The sequence below is a fragment of the Haliotis rubra genome, unplaced genomic scaffold (assembly GCF_003918875.1).
Source record: "Haliotis rubra isolate DU_JTF1 unplaced genomic scaffold, ASM391887v1 Scf195, whole genome shotgun sequence".
In the NCBI taxonomy this organism is placed as follows: Eukaryota; Metazoa; Mollusca; class Gastropoda; order Lepetellida; family Haliotidae; genus Haliotis; species Haliotis rubra.
In genome coordinates, this window is record NW_025765947.1 from 487,760 (window position 1) to 515,530 (window position 27,771).

General features: G+C 39.1%; 1 protein-coding gene across 1 annotated transcript in view; it reads left to right on the forward strand.

The window, feature by feature from the left end:
- Positions 1-27,771, forward strand: part of LOC124274839 (serine-rich adhesin for platelets-like) — a 217,870-nt gene that overhangs the window by 166,009 nt on the left and 24,090 nt on the right. Inside the window, 5 exon segments of the mRNA XM_046710203.1 lie at positions 7,984-8,100; positions 18,942-19,039; positions 21,558-21,657; positions 26,065-26,129; positions 26,909-27,100. Coding sequence (XP_046566159.1) covers positions 7,984-8,100; positions 18,942-19,039; positions 21,558-21,657; positions 26,065-26,129; positions 26,909-27,100 — 572 coding nt within the window.

Sequence of the window (27,771 nt, forward strand, 5' to 3'; positions counted from 1 at the left end):
TATAAACAAAATATTGCTGGTATTTTGCTAAAAGTGGCGTAAAACCATACTCACTGACTCACTTTATTTAATTAAAATGGTATTTACTTTATTGGATTTTACTGCTAGATTTAGTTGCATTTTAAAAGTTAAATTTTAAATGTCTAAGGTCAAAACATTTGATGTATAATCTTACATAGCAGTGATAAGCAATGACAAGACATGTAAATATGTTCTAATACAATGCTTTTAAATTGCTGATGAGAAACATAGTGTTTGTTAAGACAAACTTCAGCAACTTCATCATGAAAACCTCGGCCCAGTTGCTCTGTTTCTTCTTCAGAACATCCTGAAGCTAACCATCATAGCCAGTTTTTGAAGAAATATAAATATGTCTCATCAAAACATTTTATTTCTGAAATATTAGACATTCAGTAGAAGATGCCTTTCATTTGAAATAGTTGATATTGTTTTTTCAGTTTAGTCATGTTCCAACTTTTGAAGAAACATAAATATGTCATGTCAAAGTATGTCATTTCCGAAGTTTGAGGCTCTCAAAAATGGATGCCTTCCATTTTATATAATTGATATTTTTTGTCTGTTATCGATCATAAATCGTGTTTTTTAACTCACACTGTTTTGCGCAAACATGTGCAAATGTAGTTATTGAAGGATTAAGGTAGCTGTCATTCTTCACACCGTTACTTTGTCTATTTTGAGCATCATTGCTATCGACTGACCAGAGAGTGGATGAGCCTTGAGTCTTTGTATAGATAACATTTGTTCTTACATTTGCCGAGTTCCAAGACGGCTTGATGTGTCTTACGCTTAACTGGTGGCGTTGGCGCGAACGAATCAACACATTTACATGCAACATTCCAAAGGTGCAACCGAGGGTCACAGAGTGCCAAGATTCTACAGACATGTCTCTTGAGTTGGTCCCACCTGTGGGTGATGGACGAGGGCTAGTGTGGGTCGAGGCCAAATAGTGGAGGCCCCATCTCCCCAGACAGAATAGAACTTGAACTTTATAAACTTTAATAGCGCAACGAGGTGTGAAGAGTAGCAAAGATTGAGACAAACACGGTGCTTGCATGCGGCACAGTTGATTCTTTCATTTGTGAGTTTGTCATTACACACGTCGTCATGCGGTCTGCCTATAGATTAACATTTCTCCAAACTGGACAGCGTCAACCATTATTCTCCAGTTTCTTGGAATTCAAGAAAAAAAGAAATGTCAACTATGCACTTTTGAAAATGTATGGTGGGTTCTCAACAGAATTATACAACTAGACGTCTTTATTAATCTGGAAACAAATGAAAACTGTTTCGAGTAATTTTTCAAATTCCTGGAGTATAAAACATAAAAGGTCTGCGTGCATCATTCCAAAATTCTTTTGCTTTTATAATAAAATAGAATGTCAACCATGCACTTTTGAAAATGAACGTTGGATTCTCAACAGGTTTATGCTAGACATCTTTATTAATCTGAAAACAAACAAAAATGTTTTCAAAGAATTTTCAAAATTCCTGGAGCATAAAAAAGAAAGACTGCATGGACCACCGAGACAATTTTTTCACTTTCGTAATAAACTAAAATTAGAAATGTAAAATGTTTTAAAAGATGTGCGTATAATATCAATAATATTAATTAATAAAATATCACCAAATACTTTATCAAGAAAAGTAAGCAATGATGCTTACGGTACATTTACATTCTATGATGCTGCAAGTGTACAAGGGTTACATGATATACCTTTAGGTAAGATTATGGCATATGACTTTAAAGATTTGTTAGGAACATGTTACTTGCTGACATTGATATATTGCCCAAGCAGATGTCAACTAGCCTCAGGACATTCTTACAGATACTACCTCTCACACAACTTGTTATTAGGCAGTCTTACCACCATCTGTTGTCAACTCTCCACATTACCTACATGACTTACATATATTGGGAAATATTAAATAGTTGTGACATATATCACTGGCTTGGTCTGATATATGGTTTCTAGGCTGTAAGTTTGGCATATAGAGATAGTACAGATAATGACCTTGTGAAATATGGATTATATATAATGCTAATTATCATCCAAAATCAAAGAAATTAGAAAAAGCATGTTGAAAAATTAAGATGTGATCCATGAAACCCCTGTGACATTCCTGATGTACAAGGAATATGTGTCTGATAAGAGCATCCCCTTGATCATGCAGTTGATCATACCAGAGAGGAATTTGTCTCTAATATCTGCTGAAAGAGTGGTTATTTCTGCAATTATTGAAGGCTCTTTAAAACATCATTAGTGACAATGATAAAAGTAAATCTTGTTTGCAAAAACAGTCCAGTGTTATTTGGGTTCTGGCAGTCAGATTTCTTTATTTTTCTGTTGTAAACCACTGCAAGACTATCAAAGAGTTTGAAAATAGAGCCAAGAAGTAATTTTACGTCCTTTTCATGCTCATCTTGACCAGATTTGTGACAGGCTGAATCATTACACATGTGGAGAGATCTACCAAGTAGGTTGTAAAATGTGGCTAAGAAGTGACCTGTTTGACTAAGGTTTACTCTTGACATAGTTCAGGCTGTTGGAGACTAAATAATCCTCCAGCTTGTAAACATATGCACCATCCCAAGACACAATTGACATGTTTCTTGATTATTTTGGTCTATCCTTATTCAATTTCCAGGGTGTACGACAGGGTAACTCTTTCCCCCCCTACAGTTTTATTGCTAAATATACATCATTGTGATTGAATTATGTGTATACAGCTATGCTGTCGTATACTCATGTCATATACACCCATTACATGAGTGACCCCATCCCACCCCACCCCACATCTCTGACCCTGATTTATGCAAGATATGACAGTGCAAATTCCCTACCAGGTCAAGCAGAATCATTGGTTAAATTGTTGGATTAAACCGTCTTTCTTTTTATCACATGCCTCATGAATTTTAATGTAGAGATGGCCAAATGTGAAAGAAGGTGGAGTGTGTATTGTATGTGTGTAACCGATATATGAATATTCACAAAAGAACTTTGTAGAACACAAGTGAGACATTGAAAGCAACGCGTGCAAGAATTTACTCAGAATATCTGTCATCTTTGGTCTATTTGCGAACACAGATTTATATCCTGCACTTCAAATGATGAATATGACATGATATCAGTATAGTTGTAAAGGCATTTGAGAATATGAAAGGGCTGAATAAGAAAGGTTTGTAAGACATGCTCTGTAACGGTATAGTCAAATACAACGTGAATAGAATTTGAAGTAGTTTGGGTCATCGAGGTTGTATTCTCTGCTTGTAGTACCACTTGGGTTCAGTTAAACACAGTGGTGCTTACAGAAGTCGATTCTCAAAGATTTTGGTTACCAATAGAAAACCCCTCATGTGCCACAGATTTATTTCTTCGTCACTCTAAAGTGATAATACACTGCATTGTAATATCATATAATGTACTCATCAATGATATGAAAAGGCATACACTTGAGAGTAGATATTAACTACATGTTGTTTTTATTGCCATGTTCCTATAGCTTCACACAGTACACCTGTACTGATGTACTTCCCTGCCAAAATCAGGGCATTAGGGGTTAGGCAAGGATGTTATTTAGGTCTTCACTTATTATGAGGATTTGAATTAATTCTTAACAACCTGATATTCAGTTACATATTTTGAAATGTTTAGAGCTGAGGTCTCTAATAAGTTGCTGGCATTTTTATTCAGGGATCAAGTGGTGTGTGTCACCACTGTTGACAGAATTTCATCACACCTGTGAAGATCTGGATTAGTGGTCTTCAGCCAGTCATGCCTGTTGTAATAGGTGACTAACGGGATTGATAGCCTCTATCATAGCACCTTGTCTCCCTCCTGACCCCCATCTTTCTGATCCCCCCTCGTGGCACCTTGTACCGTTCTTCACCCCCACCCTCTAGGTACTCCATCAAGCCACCTTGTACCGTTCTTCATCCCCACCCTCTAGGTACTCCATCAAGGCATCTTGTATCATTCCCTAACCCCCACCCTCTAGGTACTCCATCAAGGCACCTTGTATCATTCCCTAACCCCCACCCTCTAGGTACTCCATCAAGGCACCTTATACTGTTCTTCACCCCAACCCTCTAGGTACTCCATCAAGGCACCTTGTACCGTTCTTCACCCCCACCCTCTAGGTACTCCATCAAGGCAACTTGTATCATTCTTCACCCCCACCCTCTAGGTACTCCATCAAGGCACCTTGTACCGTTCTTCACCCCCACCCTCTAGGTACTCCATCAAGGCACCTTGTACCGTTCTTCACCCCCACCCTCTAGGTACTCCATCAAGGCACCTTGTATCATTCCCTAACCCCCACCCTCTAGGTACTCCATCAAGGCACCTTGTACCATTCTTCACCCCAACCCTCTAGGTACTCCATCAAGGCACCTTGTATCATTCCCTAACCCCCACCCTCTAGGTACTCCATCAAGGCACCTTGTATCATTCCCTAACCCCCACCCTCAAGGCACCTTCCATCTTCAGGCACCTCTAGGTACTCATCAATATCATTCCCTAACCCCCACCCTCTAGGTACTCCATCAAGGCACCTTGTATCATTCCCTAACCCCCACCCTCTAGGTACTCCATCAAGGCACCTTGTATCATTCCCTAACTCTATACTGTCGTGACAACTTTAATCTCTGCTCACACTATCACTCACTGGTTGCTCATTCTGAAATATGTGAAAAAGCTGAAGATGCTGACTCATTAAGTATTATCTAAATCTGGAGGGGCAAAGGTCTCCAAATGAATGCACTGCTCCAGGTGGGTACACGCTTGTCATCCGTATTAAGTTCCATCAACGTAGGTAATACCATATACCTGCACAGATACAGGTGTAAGGCTGCTACAGTCCGTGCCCCACATCCCTACACAGGTGGCAACAACACATCTCCAGCATTGGACTGAATATAAGGAAACCTCTTACTGTTACACAAAACACCTTAGTCATTTGCACCTGTAACCCATCAAATCGGTAGCTTCCCTTTGTTTTTACCGCAGAATGAGTATCCTGGGTAACTGGAACCTACTTCCCTTTTTTTCTAAAAACCTACCTCAGCAATATTCCAGCCATATGGCCTGGTCTGTAAATATGGTCTGGACCAGACAATCCCGTGATCAATAGCATGAGCATGGAACTACACACGTACAACTGGTATACGATGACACCTGTCAACCAAGTTAGCGAGCCTGACCCCCCAATCCCGTTGGTCACCTTTTACGACAAGCCTGGGTTACTGAAGACCAATTCTAGCCGGACCTTCAAGGGTCTACTAAGGTTACAAATGAAGGGTCGGGAGGGTAGAGATAGGGTGGCTCAAGATGGATGCAAGGTGCCAGACAGAGCGGGCCAGGGTATGTGTGTTATGGTCAAGGAAAGGGAACATGATAATATGGTAATATACATTCTCAGGTAGAGCAAGGTCATGGAAAATCCCACCATGCCCGGCGGCTTGGTTCATAAACAAGTTGGGATGGGCAATGTGCACGTGTCTCTGACATAATCACCTCTCTGGAGGAATGTATGTTTGTGGGGAAATTGCTCAACTGTGAAGGTATTATTCATTCAATTAGTGTCCCGGTGTGTTTGGTGTAATCAAGGTCAGGAGAGGTGATTGGATTACGTAACTACAAAACATGATCAGAATGTTTGCCATGAGAACAAACTCATTAATGTCAAAGATGTTGCAAATCATTTCCCATTTCTGCAATTCTAAATATGATTTCAGATTATCACTTAATCTGTCATGTTTAAAATATTTTTGTTGAAAAACATTTTTATGTAATTGCCCCAAAATGAATTCCTGGAATTTCGGAATATGATTATTTTTAATTTCATATAAAAAAAATTAAAATATATCTGTAAGCCAAAAGAATTTATCTCCATACCTGAATATAAAGAAAATGCTTATTTTAAAACAAAGTTTACGAGCGATAAAATGTACATTTGTATAATATAGTTGAAGTTTCAAGTTCAAGTTGACAAAAACTTCCTGAATAGGTCTAACATATGAATATCAGGTAGATGCTTGCTTTAGGACAAAGTTTACGAGCTGATAAAATATAGATCTGTACAACGTAGTTGAAGTTTCAAGTTCAAGTTGACAAAAACTTCCTGAATAGGTCCAGCCTAAAGTTATTTTGTTTTGTGAGTGTCTGCCAGTGTAATGGCCTTCAGCACTTCAGGTGTGACTCCGACATCTCATGTCAGCGAGCAGATCCGCTCTCTCGTCCAATGACGATTCTATTACCCTAGATCGTAGATTGCTACAAGGTTCTGTCAGTCATTGGCGTAACCACACCTACGTCGTGAGATACTTGACTGTTGTGTTTGTGACATTCCTGCGAGGCATCGCGCCGCTGCGGCCATGCTCATACCTCTCTCATCCGTGCTCCTTACACAAGATGAGAAATGTGTAAGTTTTTCAGTTAGATTTCCTATTTTTCAAACTGTTTACAGATTTCCAAATTGTATTTTTAGAAGTTTCAATATTGATTTGAAAAATGAAAGAAAAAGGTGGTGAAAATAATTAATATACTCATGGAAACGAATGGGGGAACACATGAAAGTACAAGTGTTCCTTTATTTATTTCCAGAAATTTCACACACAGTTGAATACATACCTTGTGAAAAAACCTGGAAAAGAATAAAGGAACACTTGTCTCATGTGTTCCCTTATATGTTTCCATGAGTATGTAAGAACAATTTCTGTCTATAAACTTCCGACATGATATTTTTCAGTAAATTGGAATATAAAACAGTGACTATTTTGTGTAATATTTTACAAATTTTTATTTTGTATGGGCTTGAGTGTGTCTAATCCTGCATGTGATATGATTTGTGTTTTTGTCACTTGTGGATCTTGTTGAAAGTTGTTTACTTCTGTCAAGGTTAAAAGGGGATTTAATGTAAATATGGTTGGGTAAATGTGCAATGGGCCATCAGGAGCTTAATGTTGCTAGATCCTGGTGTTGTGATGGGTGAGGTGGAGCCTGTACGGTGTGGTAGGGGTTGTCTAATAATCACAAAAACAAGGATCAGGGTCTGAGGAACCATTTATATGCAGCTGGAGTAGGATGTGCCATATTGTGTTTTGTTCTGAGCTACTGGATGGTCCGATTCCTGGAAGGTCTGTCACTTGATTGTCTGGTTTATCATCATATGCAAGGGTGGTCGGGTGGCCAAGTAGTTAAAGCATTCCCTCGGCACACAGAAGACCTGTTTTGATTCCCAAAATGGGTACAATGTGTGAAGCCCATTTCTGGTGTCTCCTACTGTGATATTGCTGGAATATTGCTAAAAGCGGTGTAAAACCATACTCACTCACTCACTCACTTTGTTTGGAGATGTTCTACTTGTTAATATTTTGAGAACCATGGGTTATTGCTGTTGTCCAGCAACAGACGTAGCAGACGTACCTGTCTTGTGCCTCATGTTTACTTTGAATTGTAGATTGCTTGATTGCAAATTATGATTGCAAATTATCAAGAGTATGTGTTACTGGAGCAGTAGGACATGCTTACCCTTTTTCACAGAAACTTTGTATTATCACTGTTTTATAGTGATAATATTTTTGTAATTTTCACCGTTGTGGTTTTTATGTCCAGTGGAATCGGTTCCATCATATGATTGAGATTGGTTATTCCTTGGTGTTGGTATTTTGTAGTATTATTCATATGCACCTGGTGTTCAGTGATCTTTTCATATAAGTATTGCATATTTTGACTTTTACACTTTTGACGGAAAATTGAGACTGGTTAATCTCTGGCATTGACGTTGTATGTTACAATTCATATATTTGATGTTGCCACTTGATTGTTGAAATTTGCAGGACTTTTGACAGCGGCAAGCTTTGTATCAATGTGCAGTGACACTTTCATGGCTGTGCATAAGTTTATTATTAAATATGGCATTTATGATACGTTTATGTATATGATTATGTATTTGCATCAACAGATGGTGAGAGAGCGTGAGGATGAATTACGGGAGGCAGACAATGACAACAAGGTTGAGGCCGTACAGGATCGCTTCCCTCACGATGACCTTCAACTTCGAGATCGCGACAAGACGCAGGTCAGTGCATCTTCAGATAAAAATTACCGGTAATGAAAAATATTTCCATTGCTGCAACAAACATTCTCTATCTTCATCATCAAACAGTTTCAATGATGATGTATGGTGAAATATTGCTGAAAATATGACTGACATTACATTTCAGCTCAAACCTAGTCTGTCTCCCAGTCCCTGCACCATGCCATTTTCTCTTCCTCAGCCATTTCTGTAATGTAAAAGCCTGTAATTATGCGTATCTAGATTTTCACCTTGTTCAGGGTCTCAATCTTCCATCTCGTTTGGCCTCCTTTTCATTTTAAATGGAGTTATTTGTTTTTATCACAATTCCATATTATCAGAGACTTAGTGTTAGTCTAAATGTATGCTGGTTTCTTCAATCCTAAGGCATCAGATATAAGAAATCCTTATAGGGTCTTTGTTTGGAGAGGGTAGCCTAGTGGTCAATGTGTTCTCTCGTCACGCCAAAGACCCGGGTTCGATTCCCCACACAATGTGTGAAGCCCATTTCTGGTGTCCCCTGCCATGATATTGCTGGAATATTGCTAAACGTGGCGTAAAACCAAACTCACTCACTTTGTTTGGAGATGTTCCACTTGTTAATATTTTGAGAACCATGGGTTATTGCTGTTGTCCAGTAACAGACGTAGCAGACGTACCTGTCTTGTGGCTCATGTTTACTTTGAATTGTAGACAAATGATTGCTTGTAACTGTTTCTAACCTGCTGGATAGTGGCGCCTGATCTTTATCCAGCTGTTCCACCCATCATATAATTGTCACTACTGTTGTTCCTTTAATACCCAGTGGAATCTGTTTTGGCAGATGAAGTATACAATCTGATGATGTCTCCGTGTTATCAGATATCTGCTTTCTGCCATAGCTATGTCCATTGATGAAGTATTTGGTTAATCTTGCTGTTTAAATGATATAATGACATATTTGCATGAGATGGCATCATTTATGTTCAATGAGAATATGACCGTCGCCATATAGATGGAATTTCACTGAAGGCGGCATTTAACAACCAAAAAACCAATCACTGACAATGTATATTTTTTGCATTTGTGGACATATAAGCATAAAAATCGGCATGCACATTCATATCCGTGATTTCCAAAGGTGTGCACATAATATTTTATGGGTTTGTAGTTATTGGGGGGGCGGTGGGGTAGCCTAGTGGTTAAAGCGTTGGCTCGTCACGCCGAAGACCCGGGTTCGATTCCCGACATGGGCACAATGTGTTAAGCCCATTTCTGGTGTCCCCCGCCATGATATTGCTGGAATATTGCTAAAAGCGGCGTAAAACCAAACTCAGTCAGTCAGTCAGTTATTGGGTCTTCTCAGAATCAGCTTCCGTATTATGTGGTTTATAGAGGTTTAAACATAAAAAGTCATGTTACAGTAAGTGGATTTACACAAAGTGTGTGCACAGGCTTTTACATTAATACCTCTTTAAACGTACAAAATATTGAAGTCAATTATCAATTAAACTCAGTAACTTATCCACTTGCTCCAAGCCATAAGGGATCTTGGTTTCCAGGCAGTGAGTATCATACAATGCGTACGTCAATATATCAATCATACAGGCTGGGGATGGCATGATATGTCCGAGGAGGATTAGCAACTCTGACGTGGGTGGACAAGGTGTTGACATATCAGTATCAGTGTCCCCCAGATTTACTTCATCAGTGATGTCCTAAACTTGTCAAAACTCTCATTCTAGCTCTGTGAGTTCCATTGTTTTGATGATTTTGGGGATAGGTGGGGAGTGTCACATCATCATTGAGATCATTGTAGATTTTGAAAAATAATGTCGAAAAATGTTTGTTTTCAAAGTTTATTCAAAATGTCTGTATTTCTAATTTCATCTTCCTTGATTCAGCAGGATGGTTGGTGGCTTAGTGGTTAAAGCGTTCACTCATTACGCTGAAGACCCAGGTTCGATTGCCCAAATGGGTACAATGTGTGAAGCCCATTTGTGGTGTCCCCGCCGTGATATTGCTGGAATATTGCTCAAAGTTGTGTATAACTAAATTCACTCCTTCATTTAGCAAAAGTACATCTTTAGTTCCTCCTAAAACCCCAGACTATGTATGTAATAAAGCAATCATCCAAAAAACCACCTCTTCCCCTTCTCAAGTCAAGCATCCAATATTCATCCCTTTCCCAGCTCCTAAAAAACTGTGTTTTGGATTCCTTGACTCTCAACTGTTTCATTATCAAATATTATTTTTTCACCTTACACATTCCTGATATCTTGTTGACTTGAACACCATCGATGTCATGGAAACTGATACAGGATATCACATGATATCACAAGTTCTAAAATGTGTTACACATTCCTGGACAGTAAATATCTAAAGAAGCTTGTAGTCTTTGTTGCAACATCAGTCATGTGAATCCAAAAAGCCTGTAATCTATAATTCTGGACCTGAATTAGTCTAATCAGCTAGGTATATCATAGCATGGACTGTTTCCATTCAACAAAGAATTTGTTGAAATAATTTCCACATTAGTGTACTGTTCTGAATAGACAACAAATCCCTGTACTCTGTTGGTGAAAGTCACCTACGAAATAACCCTGCAGTGCTGGTGTTTAATGAAGCATATTAACTAGCTCAATATTATATACTCAGAGTGGATATTACAGTCTGTGTAAATATGATTGGCTGATGATTGGCCTCGAGGGATCTGACTGGCTGAGAGTGTGTGTATATTGCAATGGTGAATGCACATGGCTTATGGTATTGGAATATCGACTATTGTAATCTGAGGGATAATCTTCACCACATGAGACTGATTAGTTTTTGAGCAAGTCAGTAAGCACAATACAGGTGTTTTGAATTGACTTCTAGACCATTGTGGCAAGGTTGGTGGATACGGAGGACTGTGATCTATACTGGCTGTATGTTGACAGTGTAATGGTTCTGTTTCGTTTGGAATTGATGTATACGTACAACTGATATTTCTGATCAGGTTGGTATACATCTGAGTTCAAGCAATTAATGTTAGAAATATGTGGTTATTGTTTGTGTGCTTGAATTCTGCTCATCTGTACGATATGGTATGGACTGATGAAGGTTGGTGTCAGCTGTTTTGTTCTTGTCATAGTTATTGGCTTATCGTTTTGGATGCAACCCTAAATATAATTTCATGACTAGGATATAGTGGTTTTCAAATGTTAGTTCTGTGTAGGCCATCCAGTATTTGGTGGTTGTTATTTTGGACACTACCCCATGTTTGTTCTTATGTAAACAATCCATACAACTTTATGGATGACACCTCTTTGTTTATTGCATAGAGCGATGTTTCGGTGTAGATTTCTACGAGATTTTTGAATGGCATGTAGAAGTGATACACATAAGGAAGAGAGTTTTATGGATGTCAACTTCTTTGTTTTGAGGAACATCACATTTCACCTGATGAAGGTGTAAGGATATATGTTGTGCTCCTCATAATAAAGACGTTGACATCCATATAATCTCTCTTCCTTAGATTCTTATGCTTGATAACAGTGTAAGAATCTATAGATACTGAAGTGCCACTGTATGTAATAAACAAGAAGTTGTAAACAACACATGTGTTGTATTCAGATGTAACTTGTATATTGGTTTGTGTATCAGTGGATGGCCAGTTGTTGTAGACACAACCCCAGGAATGATGATAGTAATAATAATAATAATGATTACTACTAAAGAAGTTAAAGACAACCTGACTAATTCAATTCATTAAGTGATATGAAAGCAGCATGTTTTATAACTTCTTGTGACTGGTGTACAAATAATGTTGATACACTAGAACATGTTGTAGCACTATATTACCACAATCAGTGCATTAGTTGATGCTTGAATGTCATTCTCAACTCCCTGGGGAGTATACAGTATGTGAACTCTGGATATCTGTAAACAGGATTATCTGCAGAATTACATAATGGCTTACCCAAGAGACCTTGGGCCTCTAAAAAGTCGTATTTTGTGAATGGAATGTTTACTGCATATGGGAAGCGATATGAAGGAGCCTGGATTTTAATTTATTCATACCCAAGGGTTTATTGTGTAGATGCAATATTTTTGCCAATATTTCATAAAGGTAATGGCACAGAAAATCAAATTGTCAAGGTTCTGTCTTCATACCGCCCCGAGGCTTACATGAAGAGGACTACATATTATCAAAGGATTCCTTTGACGAGCTTTTCTCAAAAATTCAATTTTGAAATTTTAGAGTTTTAACATAAAACATTTTTGATGGAATTTATGCAAGTTTCTAGTCTTCACATAAATAAAAAGTAGTTCTGGGCTTAGACTGTGTTGTGTGAAGTCGCTGCAGGCTGCATTGATGTTTGTGAGTGGATTCCCATAAGCTGACAGAATAATGTGGGAAGATTAGAGCTCAAATGACTACTTCCTTGAAGAATTTGAGATTTTGGTCGGGGAAGAAGAAAATCAATTACATTGATTGTTTCCTCAAAGGACAAGTGTAACATTATCATCATGTATTGTCAGTCATGTGTATACTTAGATTTCAAGAAAATGTTCTGTATGTACTCTTCTTTGAGGTATAAAATAACTATTAGTAAAATGGAAAACATCTTTCATTGTGAATCTTAAATGTGTGTAAGTGTCAGAGAAGAATTCTATTTGACATTTGAAATTGACCTGTCGATACAGGACGTTGTTTTTGTTCTTTTTTTGCCGTAAGATAAGCTATGTGGGAAAATCTGTAAAGGGAAACCATGTTTATTCTACCTGGCACTGTCACAGAAGTGTGTTGTCTGGAGTTCTTGCTGCTAACAATTATTACATCACAGCAGAATTCAGAATCATAAATTAATGGTGTCCTGTACCACATATAGTATTTGCTGTTTTAAACGCCCTCCTTTTATATGTTGACCCTGACCAAGTTCTGGGCCCCGTTCCTCAAAGCGATCATAGCGCTACGACAGTCGTAAGTCTATGTTAAAGTATGGAAGTTACGATCACCTTAGCGCTACGATCGCTTTGAGGAATGGGGCCCTGGACCGTTAGTAATCTTCATCAGAACCCATACAAAATGAAATATTTCCATGACAATCAATATTTATGGAATACAAGTATTGCAGATGTTTTTAAGAAAACAGCAGATGAAAATGTAAGGCCTGGTAACTTTTATGAAAAAAAATATCAGTTTTATTGATGTTTGAACAAAGTTTGTGTGCCACCCCAAGATTTGATTTAACTCATGGATGGTTTATATAGCATTCTTTTGTTGCCATGTTCTCTTATTACTATGAACATGATATGTCAAATGAAGGGAGATAATAATTTGACAGTGTTTAAAGTTCAGTTAAACTCTGAGACGTGAGGTTATTCAGTAAACATAGAGAACAGCATGTGCCTGTCTCCCATTCCGTGGTGATTGTTACCTTGAGTTGAATCACTACCACACAATGATCATTTACTATCAAGCAAGTGTAAATTACAGGTGTCCGTTCTGCTCCCGTGGTTTGATTGTGATGACTCAACCTGGCTCCAGCATGTGAACTTTGTCAGGAGAACAGTCTCAGTGTGGGGTAGCTCAGACTGCTTCCTAATGAGTCGAAATGATACGCAGAAAGTCGTCATTGTCTGACTGAGAGTGGGTGTATCGTGTTATGCATGTGAGAAAATTTCATTCAGCAAACGGCCAGGGTTAGTTTACCACACCTTCGGGCGGTAGTGTATTTTTGCAATCTTCACAGAGTCATGGTCTTTCTGGTTCATTCATGACATTTTATGAAGCAATAACATGCAAATGTTGCTGATCCAATCTCAAGTAGGCTTACTTCACAAATCCCAAGTATTTGGGAGTGGGCGTTTAGGTCGTATATCTTCGGGACTTACTTCGTGTAGATCCAGTTTGGATATAATCAAGATATGATGTTTGATTGGTTGAAAGGAATAAGTTTGTGCTTTTATGCTTCATTTTGAGGGTTTGACCTGATTTTGATTATTATGAGGTCATGTGACCTGATTTTGATTATTATGAGGTCATGTGACCTGATGAAGATGACACCAGGTTAGCTGTAGCTGCTGTGGTCACCTTGGCACAAGGTCACGGTCAGGGGTCAGATGTCATGAGCCAGTGTAGGAACTGTCAGGTTAAAGAGCTTGCTGACCTGTAGGTGTACAGTGGTGAGGCTCCCTAATGGTGGGTCACATTTGGAACCAGAATACACATGTGGCTTGTTCTGAAAATGCATCAGATCAGAGACCATATAATATGGTCTCTGATCAGATGCAGACCGCCCAATTTGTCAACAAATTATTATTATTTTTTGGGGGGTCAGTGTTTTTTTATGTCCATCCCAATGTTAATTCAGGACCCTTGTTAATATCCATGTTTCCAGGAGAGTTTTGTATGAGAAGGAAAACATTATGCTACCATCATGACAACTGATTACAATTAACCATTCAGTCTTCTTTTGACCTCATCATAATTAGTTTTTCACAATAATTAGGTTTTGTGGAATAGAGATGATGTTTATATAAAAATATACGAGTAATTAATTATGTTGATTTTCAACTTGTCATCATGGGGAATCTAATAGCCTTGTTTGAAAGAAAAAGGTACCTTGGAGATTGTGTGGTCAAAATGGTGGCTGAGTGTGGATTGTACTGGGTGACAGTAAGGAAGCAACAAGTGTCAGTTGCTCCCCAATGCATGGATCCTTGCTCTCACTGGATTGTCTCTCACTGGATTGTATCTCACTGGATTGCTATGATATTGTGGCCAATAACTGTGCAGAGTTGCCTCTCTTGGACATGACAGCAATTGATTGGTGATTGAGGATCCTAATCCTGGTTTGCCCTCATTGAGTTTATGTCTGCCAGTACCATTTTCATGGTAGGGTAGCCAAGGGGTTAAAGCTGAAGATCTGGGTTCGATTCCCAAAATGGGTACAATGTGTTAAGCCCATTTCTGATGTCCCTACATCATGATATTGGAATATTGCTAAAAGTGACATAAGACCTCACTCACTCACTCACTCACTCACTCACTCACTCACTCACTCACTCACTCACTCACTCACTCACTCACTCACTCACTCACTCACTCACTCACTCACTCACTCACTCACTCACTCACTCACTCCACTCACTCACTCTAGTATTGCCCTTATAATAAGTACAAAGTAAGCCCTCATCATGTTAAACCAGTTCTTGCAGATTGTGGCACCATCTGTGCTTGTTACTAGTTGTAAGTGGTGTGTATAATCATTGACCCAAGCTTACAGCTTACCATTATGTAATATCACGTCATGGCCTACTGGGAACGAGAAGACATGGTGGCAGGGCGACCTGTGTGCAGGAAACAAACCGGTTGAAGTTGTTCAATGTTGGAGAGTAGTTGGATGGGTGTCTGTGTTTACCAGCTTGACATCTAGGAGTTTCTTGGGATTTGGTTTTGACCCATACTGAAGTAAAGGTGGGGGTCCTCTCTACAAGCAGTTACTGGGTACCTGGTAGGAGAAGATGGTTATGTGACTAATTTTCAAGCTTTGTTCGAAAAATATGCCTTTGTTCACCCAGCAGTTATTGGATACCAGGATGTCGTTAGCGAACCGTAGCGCTATGCCAGTCATAAGTCATAAGTCTATGTTATGGTATGGGAGTTATGATCATCTCAGCACTAGGAACGCTTTGTACAATGGCATCCTGGTACATAAGTTATGTAACTGTAATTTTCAAGCTTTTCTAAGCCCTCATGCGATATATAGTCCCTAGGGTGTCAAGAATATAAGAATTTAAAAAATTGACACTCACACTGACACAGTTACTGGTGTAGTAATAATGTAGATCTTTGGTGTTACTGTTGTTGTTGTTGCTGTTGTTGTTGTTGTTGTTGTTGTTGTTGTTGTTGTTTCATCAATATGAACGACAGCTGATATTCTGGTCCAGTTTAATTCAGATTTAAATATTGTTCTTACAGGGCCACCATTTCTATCAAAGACTGCATTTCTTGTGTGTATATAAGGCTTGATTGGTTTAAATAAATTTAGTCATCTTCTAATGGAGTTATTTTGTTGCGTATTAAATAAATGTTTAAATCCACTTAAATTATGGGCTTCAGTTGTGTCGTGTAAGCTTGTATTTGTATAGGACTTGTGTTCATTGATTCTCATGAGATCAGATATTATGCTGGGAATGTTTGAAGAAGGATTTTGCTGAGGGATCAGCTTTGGTTGTTCTCCTTTATCGAAATACCAACACAACATGAGACTACACAACACATCCTCACAGCAATACATGGCACCCACCTTCACAGCCCGTCTCCAAACCTCCACCCATCTCACCCCATCAACAATACCACCCATCTCACCCTATCACCAGTACTACCTATCTCACCCTATCTCCAACACCACCCATCACCACAACACACCATCCATGACCCTCCACCACAACCCCAAACACCATCCCCACTCTCCAATACCACCCTCTAACACCACACCCACCCTCCACCACAACCCCAAACACCATCCCCCCCACCCTCCAATACCACCCTCTAACACACACACCTACCCTCCACCACAACCCCAAACACCATCCCCACCCTCCAATACCACCCTCTAACACCACACCCACCCTCCACCACAACCCAAACACCATCCCCACCCTCCAATACCACCCTCTAACACCACACCCACCCTCCACCACAACCCCAAACACCATACCCACCCTCCAATACCACCTCTAACACCACACCCACCCTCCACCACAACCCCAAACACCATCCCCACCCTCCAATACCACACCTTCTAACACCACACCCACCCTCCCCACCACAACCCCAAACACCACACCCACCCTCCACCATAGCCCCACCCCCTCTAACACCACACCCACCTTCCAACACACAATTCATGCATCATCAGACCACACAGTCCACCAGGGCACCTCACCCTACACCCCTCTCTCCACCTCACCCTACACCACACCCTCCTATACCCATCATACCCACCCTCAAATACCAACCCTCCAATACACATCATACCCATCATACCCATCCTCCAATACCCACCTCCCATACCCATCATACCAATCCTCCAATACCCACCCAATCCAATACCACATCCTCCAATCCTCCAATGCCCATCATACCCACCCCCAACAGGCATCAGGAGCTACACCATGCCCCACACACACCCATGCACCATGCCCCCCCTACACCCCACCCACCAAGGTGTGGCACACACAGGAGCACCCCCACCATGCCCCACACACTCATGCACCATCCCCACCTTCTACACCCTCACCCACCAAGGTGTGGCACCAGGAGCACCCCACCATGCCCCACACACTCATGCACCATGCCCCACCTTCTACACCCCCACCAAGTGTGGCACCAGGAGCACCCACCATGCCTCACACACTCATGCACCATGCCCCACCTTCTACACCCCACCCACCAAGGTGTGGCACCAGGAGCACCCCACCATGCCCCACACACTCATGCACCATGCCCCACCTTCTACACCCCCACCCACCAAGGTGTGGCACTAGGAGCACCCCACCATGCCCCACACACTCATGCACCATGCCCCACCTTCTACACCCCATGCCCCCACCAAGGTGTGGCACTCAGGAGCACCCCACCATGCCCCCACACACTCATGCACCATGCCCCACCTTCTACACCCCCCACCCACCATGGTGTGGCTCCAGGATGCACCCCACCATGCCCCATGCACCCCCACCTTCTACACCCCACCCACCAAGGTGTGGCACTAGGAGCACCCCACCATGCCCCACACACTCATGCACCATGCCCCACCTTCTACACCTCCACCCACCAAGGTGTGGCACTAGGAGCACCCCACCATGCCCCACACACCCATGCACCATGCCCCACCTTCTACACCCCCACCCACCAAGGTGTGGCACTAGGAGCACCCCACCATGCCCCACCTTCTACACCCCCATCCACCAAGGTGTGGCACTAGGAGCACCCCACCATGCCCCACCTTCTACACCCCCACCCACCAAGGTGTGCCACTAGGAGCACCCCCGTGTCTACCTTTGTGAACTAATGAAGTTCCTTGTGTCCCTGACAATTCTTCCAAGTCTGCCCCCTTCCTGAGTTTCAATATACCCTCAATTGTCCTTCCCTTCCAAGACATGTCAAATGTCAACAACCCATTTAACAAAACCACATGCAAGAAAAAACATCCATTTTCAATTATAATCCTTAATCCCCAAGCCAAGCCCCCTCTGAGTTAAATCCCCCTGTACAAATCAACAAACCAACAGGCTGCCATATCACGCACCCCTGTGGAGCCTCAAGTTAATTTCCACAGGCAGGTAGACCTTTAACAGGATCAAGATTTCCATTTCTCCTCCTTACCTATATCCAGGTGTACTCGTTACTGGTGCAGGTGTCAACTTTCAGAGAGCCTCATTTTCAAACAATCCAAATATGTCGTCCATTTAGGATGTGTTGATCCCGTGGAGTCAAGTTTCATGTGTACGATATTTCAAGGTAGCTATCTATCAACAGATCGCTTCTGGACCCTCGTTATGGATATCGTATAATCATACCAGGTCATCTTTCACATGCATAATGTCAGTGTATATAACACTGAGATGCTTGGTCAGTTGTGATTTTTTACACCAACTTTCGCCAAGGTTATGAAGGTAGTGTTACTCTGTTATTGTATTGTTGAAATCTGTTATTTCATAAATTTTAGTTTTTGTTTTTGTAATCAAACTAAGACTATTAAAACATAATTTTAATTTCAGAACTATCCCTGAGTCACTTGTGAACTGCGATTTTATGCTGAAGTGACCATTTTGTTCTAAAAATTGCAAAATTATGTTTTCCGTTCCAGAAGCTACGGGGCGTATCGTCAAGAAGAAAGTCTGCACCCAGTGCCGTCTTGTTCAAATCCCTGGGCAGTGGGAAGTCAAAGAGTTCATCTTCGCTATGGTAAGACACATGACATATTATTTTTAGTTTGTTTTAGCAAGATTTTTCCTAATTTAGCGAGTGGAAGGTGTTGAGAATCATATACCTCACCTTGCGCTCCTCGCTTTGAGTTGCATTGCCAGGAAGTTACAGCTCAGGAAGAAACATGTCACCAAGTCGATGAATTTCAATACATCCAGGATGATTATTTTTTTAACTAATTTTAGTGAATGTGAAACTATATTCAGAAAAGTTGCCATTCAACATTTCCTCGTAACCTGCTCCCTTGGATTAGTGTGTGACTGACACGTGTCTTCTTCATTACGATTTTTTTTAAATGTTTTCCGCCATGATGGACCAGGATGTTTGGAAACTTTCCTTCAGTTATGGGAAATGGAAATTTAGAAAATTACAGATTACAGATTGTTCAATCAAACTTAAAAATGGAAATGTTAGTAAAATATGGATTGGACAAAAAACAAATGTTCTTCTTGTTATCCCACTAATTCAATTTAAAGGTTAGAAATAGAAATTTCACAACAACATAATGGATAGGAAAACACAAATAGTCTTGATGTAATCCAATTATTTGAATCAAAAATGTAAAAGACAAATTTCAGCAACAAAATTATGGATAAAAAAAACACAACTAATCTTGATACAATGCCTATATTTGAATCAAAGATGTAAAAGCAAAATTTCGGAAGCAAAATTAAAGTTTGGAAAACAAAAATGGACAGGATCCCATTATTTTCAGTTTAATGATTTTCTCTAAATGTCTTCCTGGCCATGGAGGGCTCTTAAGGGGATTCCTGTTTTGTTTGATCAACCGACAAAGTCTAGATTCTCTGCATGCTACCAAAATGATAGCTGAATTTCCGGCTGGGTTTATATCGACTGACCTGCAGTGACCACTGCATTGTGAGGTCAGTATTTCAGGTGACCTCTAACCAGTAGCAAGGGAGATTGAGAGACCGGCCACATGTGTACTTAGTATTGCCTCATTGTGTGTGCTTGGCATTACGAAAACAATTCCATACCTTTTGATCGAATCGTCGTTATGTAAATGAGGAACAGAATTATATGGAGTGACATATGAATAATTTCATGAAATATTTTCCTTGTTACATATAAACCAATTCTAAGATTTCTTTCATTTCTGAATATCAATATATTATAAAATTGGTAGGAATTTTTTAAGACTTACTATTTTGTTGAAAACGTACTGAACACTGCATACTCAACACTGTCAGAGATAGAAGTTTTAAGAAAAAGAATATATTTCTATCCTATGACAATTAAACATCAACCTACATGTCTATCTAAAAAACAGTTGAATGTTTGATTAATGATTTGTGAATGTATATTTGTCAAAGTGTAATTAACACTCAAGATCAAGGTTTTAAAAAACAATTATTTTGAATATTCACGAAACGTAGAACCAATCTCATCTGAAAACCATATAAATGCACTGACGTGATGATTGGAGAATGTTAATTTGTTGTAGAATGGTTTTAAATTTGGCAAACTAATTAAGTATGTGTCAAGGATTTGTTCTGGCAGGGGGAATATTTTTTAATTGGCCTTGAGAACGTCAGTACTGTAGAGTATTTGCATGTTATTTGTCATCCTGAACATGTTGACCGCCCTATTCACAGGCAGTCCGAGAACTGGCGATGTTTGTGATTAGCGTACACGCCACGGTGTGACCGAGCTGTTACAGTCTCGGTATGGTACAGCTTCACGTAACACAAACTCTCATTAAACGAAACCCAGAGAAAAACTGTCACTTCGAAACACATGACGCAGTTTTATGTACAAATAAACCGCGAAACATCTACCACGAGTTGACACACATGAGATTCATCCAATACAGGAATAAAATCCAATGAGGAAAGTTCTCTTTACAGGTAAAGACGATTGCTTTAGCTTTTGTTTTATTTAGTTCCTGTTTGAATGGCGGAATTGTGTTTTCAGAAACGCAGGAATTGTTTTCAGTGAACACTTGAATGTTCTTGCAAAGTTTGGAATTAGTTCATGTTTCACCAATGATATCATAGTCGTGACCTTCACATTTGTGTGCTTCCTGTTGATGTAGATACTCAGGATCGCCTGTCGGTGAATCATGTTATATAGCAAATTTCACTGGAATTGTCTTGGATGAAGAAAAAATAATTCCTGTTTGAAGTTTGCAATTCAACCAACTGTATTAAGCATTGACTGATACACATCTAATGGATAGAACAGTACTCGCCAGTATTTCTCTTCTTTCTTTTTTATGTCTCTGTTTTCAAACGTGTAAAAGAAAAATATAAAACAACTATAACAAATATAATTTTCTGGAAGTCTGTTTGTCATCGAAAAGTGAGATCTGATCATTCCTTGAATTTTATTAGGTGTTAAATCACCTTACAAAATATTTTCGTCTAATTTTGGAAAAAAGTACTGGAATCTTTATTCATAACTGAAAATGAGATCTTCTATTCATTATCGATGATCTATTTTGAAAACTGCTCAATGTCACAATGTTCTACTTTAGGTCACACAACATGGTCAAAAAGGAAGGTGACGTTTCGACTCGACCAGGGTCTGAAGGAAACCGCCTCTATGTCATGGAGGGGTCAGCCCAGCTTGCAGCGGTAAGTATTAGAAAATGGAAAGATTTATGTTCTAGATTTCATTTATATACTGAAGCTGTTAAGAAAGTCATCATAATTATTGTGCAGAATATTAATGTTTCCAAATTAAATTGGAAATAAAATAAGTTACCATGTAAATGGAAGCATCAGGTTATCTACATGTTAATAAGAAGCAGTGAGTTAGTGAGTGGGTGAGAAATTATTGCTTCTCGTTTCATCAGTGATCTTTCAGGTATATGTGGTGCAAAGGAGTTCAATATTAAAATATTCTTTCCTATGACCCACATTGGTACAACGAATGAGTGAAGCCCATTTCTGGTGTCCCCCGCCGTGATATTGCTGGAATATTGCTAAATCAGCATACTCACTCACTCTCTCTTTCCTATGAATGTTCCCTTTTTTCTTTTCATCAGTATGTATTTAGACATAAGGAAACCAAATAAGAAATCTAGTATATGAATAATAATTATACAAAATACAACTTTAATTTTGGGTATGTATCATTCTACAAGATGGACAGAGAAGAAAGAACAGAAATATGGGAAAAAGAGGAGTCAACAATTAAGACAATTCCTGATACATATTCAATTTTAAATATATATTGATTGAATCGGACACCTTTAACTATTTGTAATACTGCGTAATTTGATGCCTGTATGTATATAATTGACACAAATAGGTAATGATAAGAATTTTCACAAACTACCAACCTCACGGGATCTCAACTGTACACATGAACTATTTCAGTGCTGTGTGAATAATAATTGTACAAAATGTTTAACTTGGGTATGTATACTTAACAGGAGTCCATTACAATTCTGATACAATTCACCACATGTTGAAGACCTTTTTAACTAACTGGACAGAGTAATCTCAGCTGTGTATGTCTAGCTCACTGACCACATGCATCTCCCTGTCTGACTCCCTTGACCAAATACACCTGATGGCTTAGACAATGAGTCTGTGTAATGGTTATCCTCTATACATCTAAACCACATTACCATAACTGTATAAATACTGTAAACAATACCACGCATTTCCTTTACGAAGAATATCTTCTTCGGAATTGTCTTCTAGACTCTGTTTACATTTACCCACACATTGAACGCATGTGAACAGCTTTCTATGTGATTTTTGCATACTTATAATGTCACAAAGAAATGTTTTACATAGGATGGCTGTTCGATGTTAATATTAGCATCGTCTTCGTTACATTTCTGAAAACCAATATTTACATGATGAGATTTGGTATCATATAAATCTCATGTTTGAAGAAAGAATGCTGCGAAAGCAAATGAAATATCTGGTTGCTTTTGCAAATATGCGTGATTTTGAACTTCGAGTTCAAGTTATGTAAATAGTCCATCTAATCACATATATTTGATTTATGATGTAGTTTCGAAGTAACAGTATTGAATTGTCAATGTAGATGTGTTTGTTGGTTGCATTTCCAACCATACCAAACATTAACTTGTTCGTCTTGTTGATATGTCAAATAAGGACAGATAGCTAATATTTGATAGGATCGTGGAGGTTATATTTAATTGTTCTTTATGATAGAGGTTATTTGTCGTGGTTATTGAGTCACAAGCCCTGGTGTATTTGAACATGTGATCAACATTCGTGTCGTCTTTATGATAAAACAAACTATATCGGTGTAAAAACTCTCTGTGTGTTTGTTAATCAGTTTTGCGGGAGGTTTCGTTGCCAGCTTTGATGGAGACATTTTTTGTTTTGTTTTGTCAATTGTCAAGGGTAAAAAATCGAAAAAACATCAATTACACTCATGGCAGGATAGGATATGTCGTATAAAACGTGAGATTAATGGGTTTCCCATCTGTATCTCTGGTTCATGTCAGTGCAGTGCTGGAGGGGATAAAGAAATGATAGATGAAATGTTAAGTAACATTCCATTTGAAGATTTTTGTGTTGCATCACAGATTGGCATGTAAAACATTGGTGATGTGTTTTATAAGTTAATTCAATAAAAAAAATCATAGGGCAAATTCAAATAATTTTTGCAAAACTTCAACATGCATATTTTAATAGTATGAAGTGAATTATGTTCAATAACTATTTACAATTAATATTACACAGAAAAGCTTGATCAGCCATAAAAAAATATTGGTTATTAATTATTACCAATACCCTGAATAGTACATTGTCTATACTGTACATTAGCCCCCCATTCTATTATGATTAATAACCTCTATTATTAGCTCCCATGTTCATAACTCCTGTGGTTCGGGTAGCCTAGAGGTTGCTCATCACACCAAAGACCCGGGTTCGATTCCCCACATGGGTACAATGTGTGAAGCCCATTTCTGGTGTCCCCCGCCATGATATTGCTGGAATATTGCTACAAGCAGCGTAAAACTAAACTCACTCACTCATCATTCATATCAGCAGCCTTACACTAAATTTCTCTTGCTCTTGGGGTTAGTTTGATTGGCCAGCTGTTTTTTAGCATTGTAGATTGGCAGTGGAGCTATTCAGAGAAAAGATTTCAGGAATCATGATTATTGGGAGGATATTTTTGATGAACTTGTGTGCTACACTAAAAAAATATCAACCAAATCTTTATGGTGCCAAGTTTTGGTTTGGTTTGCTATATATACTCCCCATCAAAAGTTTAGACTCACTAGTGTAAATGTAGCCATTTACTTCAGTCAGTTGTTCTAAACTTGATTTTGCAAAATATTCCATTCAGTTTAAAGGTACTGTTTACACATGAACTAATGTATTGTAAAACAAATTCATAACGTTGAAAAGATTATTGTCATGAATTCAGTAAATGATGAAAATCAGTGAAAATTGGCAAATTCTTAACAAAACTTTACACCAAAACGCAGCTGTTCACATGAACGTTATTTGCACATGCTTTTTAGCAATTTGATGCATGATCCTCGTACAATTCATCTGCATAAAGTTTGCAGTTGGTTCCCCCAAGTTAGTGGAGAAATTCATCTTCGATGTAACCACATATATATACATAACATATAGTGAGTGCTTTAGGCGAGTCTAAACTTTTGATGGGTAGTGTATCTACAGTGAGAACTAAAGCTTTGGAGATGAATATGTAGAGAGTATCACTTCGGATTTTCCTCCTACATTAAAGGCACAGTACATTGACAGTTCTGTGTGTTTTGAAATCATGCATGGAATAATGTCTCTGTGTGACATCACACCTTTCGTTCATGCCCAAACTCAAACCAGAACAATAGAGCTCCACACAGTGAAGCCGACAACACAAGCACTGTGCAGAGTTAACTGGCTTCAGTCATGTCTTCTATTTTTAAATGAAAGAGAAAACAAAATGAGTTACAAAATACAAATTACCAGCTTCATCAGATTAGAAGTCAGTGTTTATCAAAGCCTAGATTACAATACACATATGCTTTGGTATTATGAAGCCACTCACTCTCCTACTCAGGGCCTAGATTTTCGAAGCTCTCTTAGCGCTAAGATAGTCGTAAGTTAATGTTAATGTATGGCACTTACGACTATCTTAGTGCTAAGAGAGCTTCGAATATCTAGGCCCAGTGTTCTTTCAGACAGCCTGTCAAATAGTCACATCTTACATCGTCCATTCATGGATTTGCATCTGTTTCCTTTGGGATAAGTCTTCCCATTTAGAAAAATAAATGTCATGAAATGTTTAACTTTCATTGAGAAAATTTCCTTAAACTGAAAAACTATATCCATTCACGTATTTAGCCTCTAAGTGCTGTCATCCAAGCCTTGGGGAGCTAGCGATACGACAACTCCGATGTGTGGAGATGTGTTGTGGTAAACTTCAGTATCGCAGTTTCTGGATTAATATATTTATGAATAAATTCATTTTTTGGGATAAATGTCTAACTAGGGCCAGTTTCTTAATAATTAGGGGGTGGGATTTGGGTTGGTTTTTTTGACAACATGTTTTACACAGTGCTTCATGGCTTACATGCAATAACTATGAAAAGAAGAAACAAATATTGCACCCCACAACACAATGTTTTTTAGAAGATCCCTCAGAATAAGAAGTGAACTTTTTAATTCTATTTTGTTTTTGTTTTTTTGTTGCTTATTTTTTCTGAAACGAGTCAAATTATCATATCCAGCATTATCCTAAGTGCTTTTTTTTTCAAACAGTTCTGTATAAATCCCACCCACTCTGTTCTGTGCTGAACGAATATTCTATTTCATGACCCAGTCTATGTATTGTCTGGAGCTTTCTTGCATAAAGCCATGCCAACAAATGAAGTTTTCAAATATATATTCTTTGTAGCCCTCATCATTCACAGTCATAATCCCAGATTGTGAAATATCCATGTCAGCAAACCTTAACTTTTTGTTTTCTTTTAACTTCAGGCCATAAGTACTATTGTACCGAAGTCTACTATTTACGTCTGCTTATGATTTCAGGGCATGCAGACGCAGGATCGCTACCTTTTCCTCTTCAGCGATCTGCTGCTCATCGCTAAGCAGAAGTGAGTACACCCTTCATCTGATTATAATCGTGTAACAAACAGATTCATTTGAGGGAGGATAGCGTGTATTTGTGCTGGGGCTTGATGGTATTTGGCCAGAGGTCCCCCTTCCATTGCTTCCACATTCTTCGTTCAAAGCTTTCCAAATATGTCACTCATATCAGAGTTGGTTTAAAACAATGTCTGCATAATTATCTCACTATGCTAACATATTGCAAACTTTCCAAGGCCTTCGAAAAATTCTTTGATTGTTGTGTTTCCTGTTTTTATGGACGTCCAATTTTGTTGATTTCTTGTTCTTCTTTCTTCCTGTTTATTGAGATTCATAATGCTTCCTTCCTATTGCTTTGTTTACGAAGTGATTCGTAGCTGTAAACGCTTGTCCTAAAGTCTCATCCTAACTGTTTCTTATATAGGAGCAATATTCTTGGCAAGCAGACCTTTTAACAGTTTTGCTAGCATTTAAAGGTAACAGTGATGATTAAGAACTTTTAAAGTCACCTTTAAATCTCTCAGAAGACTTGCTTTGTTTCTTGTTGGCTGCGTTATTTATTATTAATTGTTGACATTGTTTATGGTCTGTTTATGAACTAGCCTAGTGGTTGAAGTGTTCGCTCGTCACGCCGAAGACCCGAGTTTGATTCCCCACATGGGTACAATGTGTGAAGCCCATTTCTGGTGTCCCCAACCCGGATATTGCTGGAATATTGCTAAAAGCAGTGTAAAACCATACTCAGTCAGTCAGTTTATGAACTATAATGGTTTGTGTTTTGTTCCAGGTCAAACACAACGTTCAAGTTGAAGCATCGAATACAGCTGTGTGACGTGTGGATCGCGAACTGTATCGAGGAAGTGAGTGAACTAACACGGCCGCAGGACAGATCGTTTGTCATCGGCTGGCCAACTACCAACACCGTGGCCACTTTCAAGGATGCTGAAACTAAAGAGAAATGGCTGACGAAGTTAACTACGTAAGTTGAGAGTTGTCAGTTGGTGGTGCTTTGCGTGATGTTCTTGATGGCATTGATGCTGTGCTGGTGGCGGCGTTGTTTTGCCAAAGTTGGGTATGGGAGCATTGTTGTTGTATTGTTGAAAGGACCATTGCTGTTGTATTGTTGAAAGGAGCATTGCTGTTGTATTGTTGAAAGGAGCATTGTTGTTGTATTGTTGAAAGGACCATTGCTGTTGTACTGTTGAAAGGAGCATTGCTGTTGTACTGTTGAAAGGAGCATTGCTGTTGTATTGTTGAAAGGAGCATTGCTGTTGTATTGTTGAAAGGACCATTGCTGTTGTACTGTTGAAAGGAGCATTGCTGTTGTATTGTTGAAAGGACCATTGTTGTTGTACTGTTGAAAGGACAATTGCTGTTGTATTGTTGAAAGGAGCATTGTTGTTGTATTGTTGAAAGGACCATTGCTGTTGTACTGTTGAAAGGAGCATTGCTGTTGTACTGTTGAAAGGAGCATTGCTGTTGTACTGTTGAAAGGAGCATTGCTGTTGTACTGTTGAAAGGAGCATTGCTGTTGTACTGTTGAAAGGAGCATTGCTGTTGTACTGTTGAAAGGAGCATACCTGTTGTACTGTTGAAAGGAGCATACCTGTTGTATTGTTGAAAGGAGCATTGCTGTTGTACTGTTGAAAG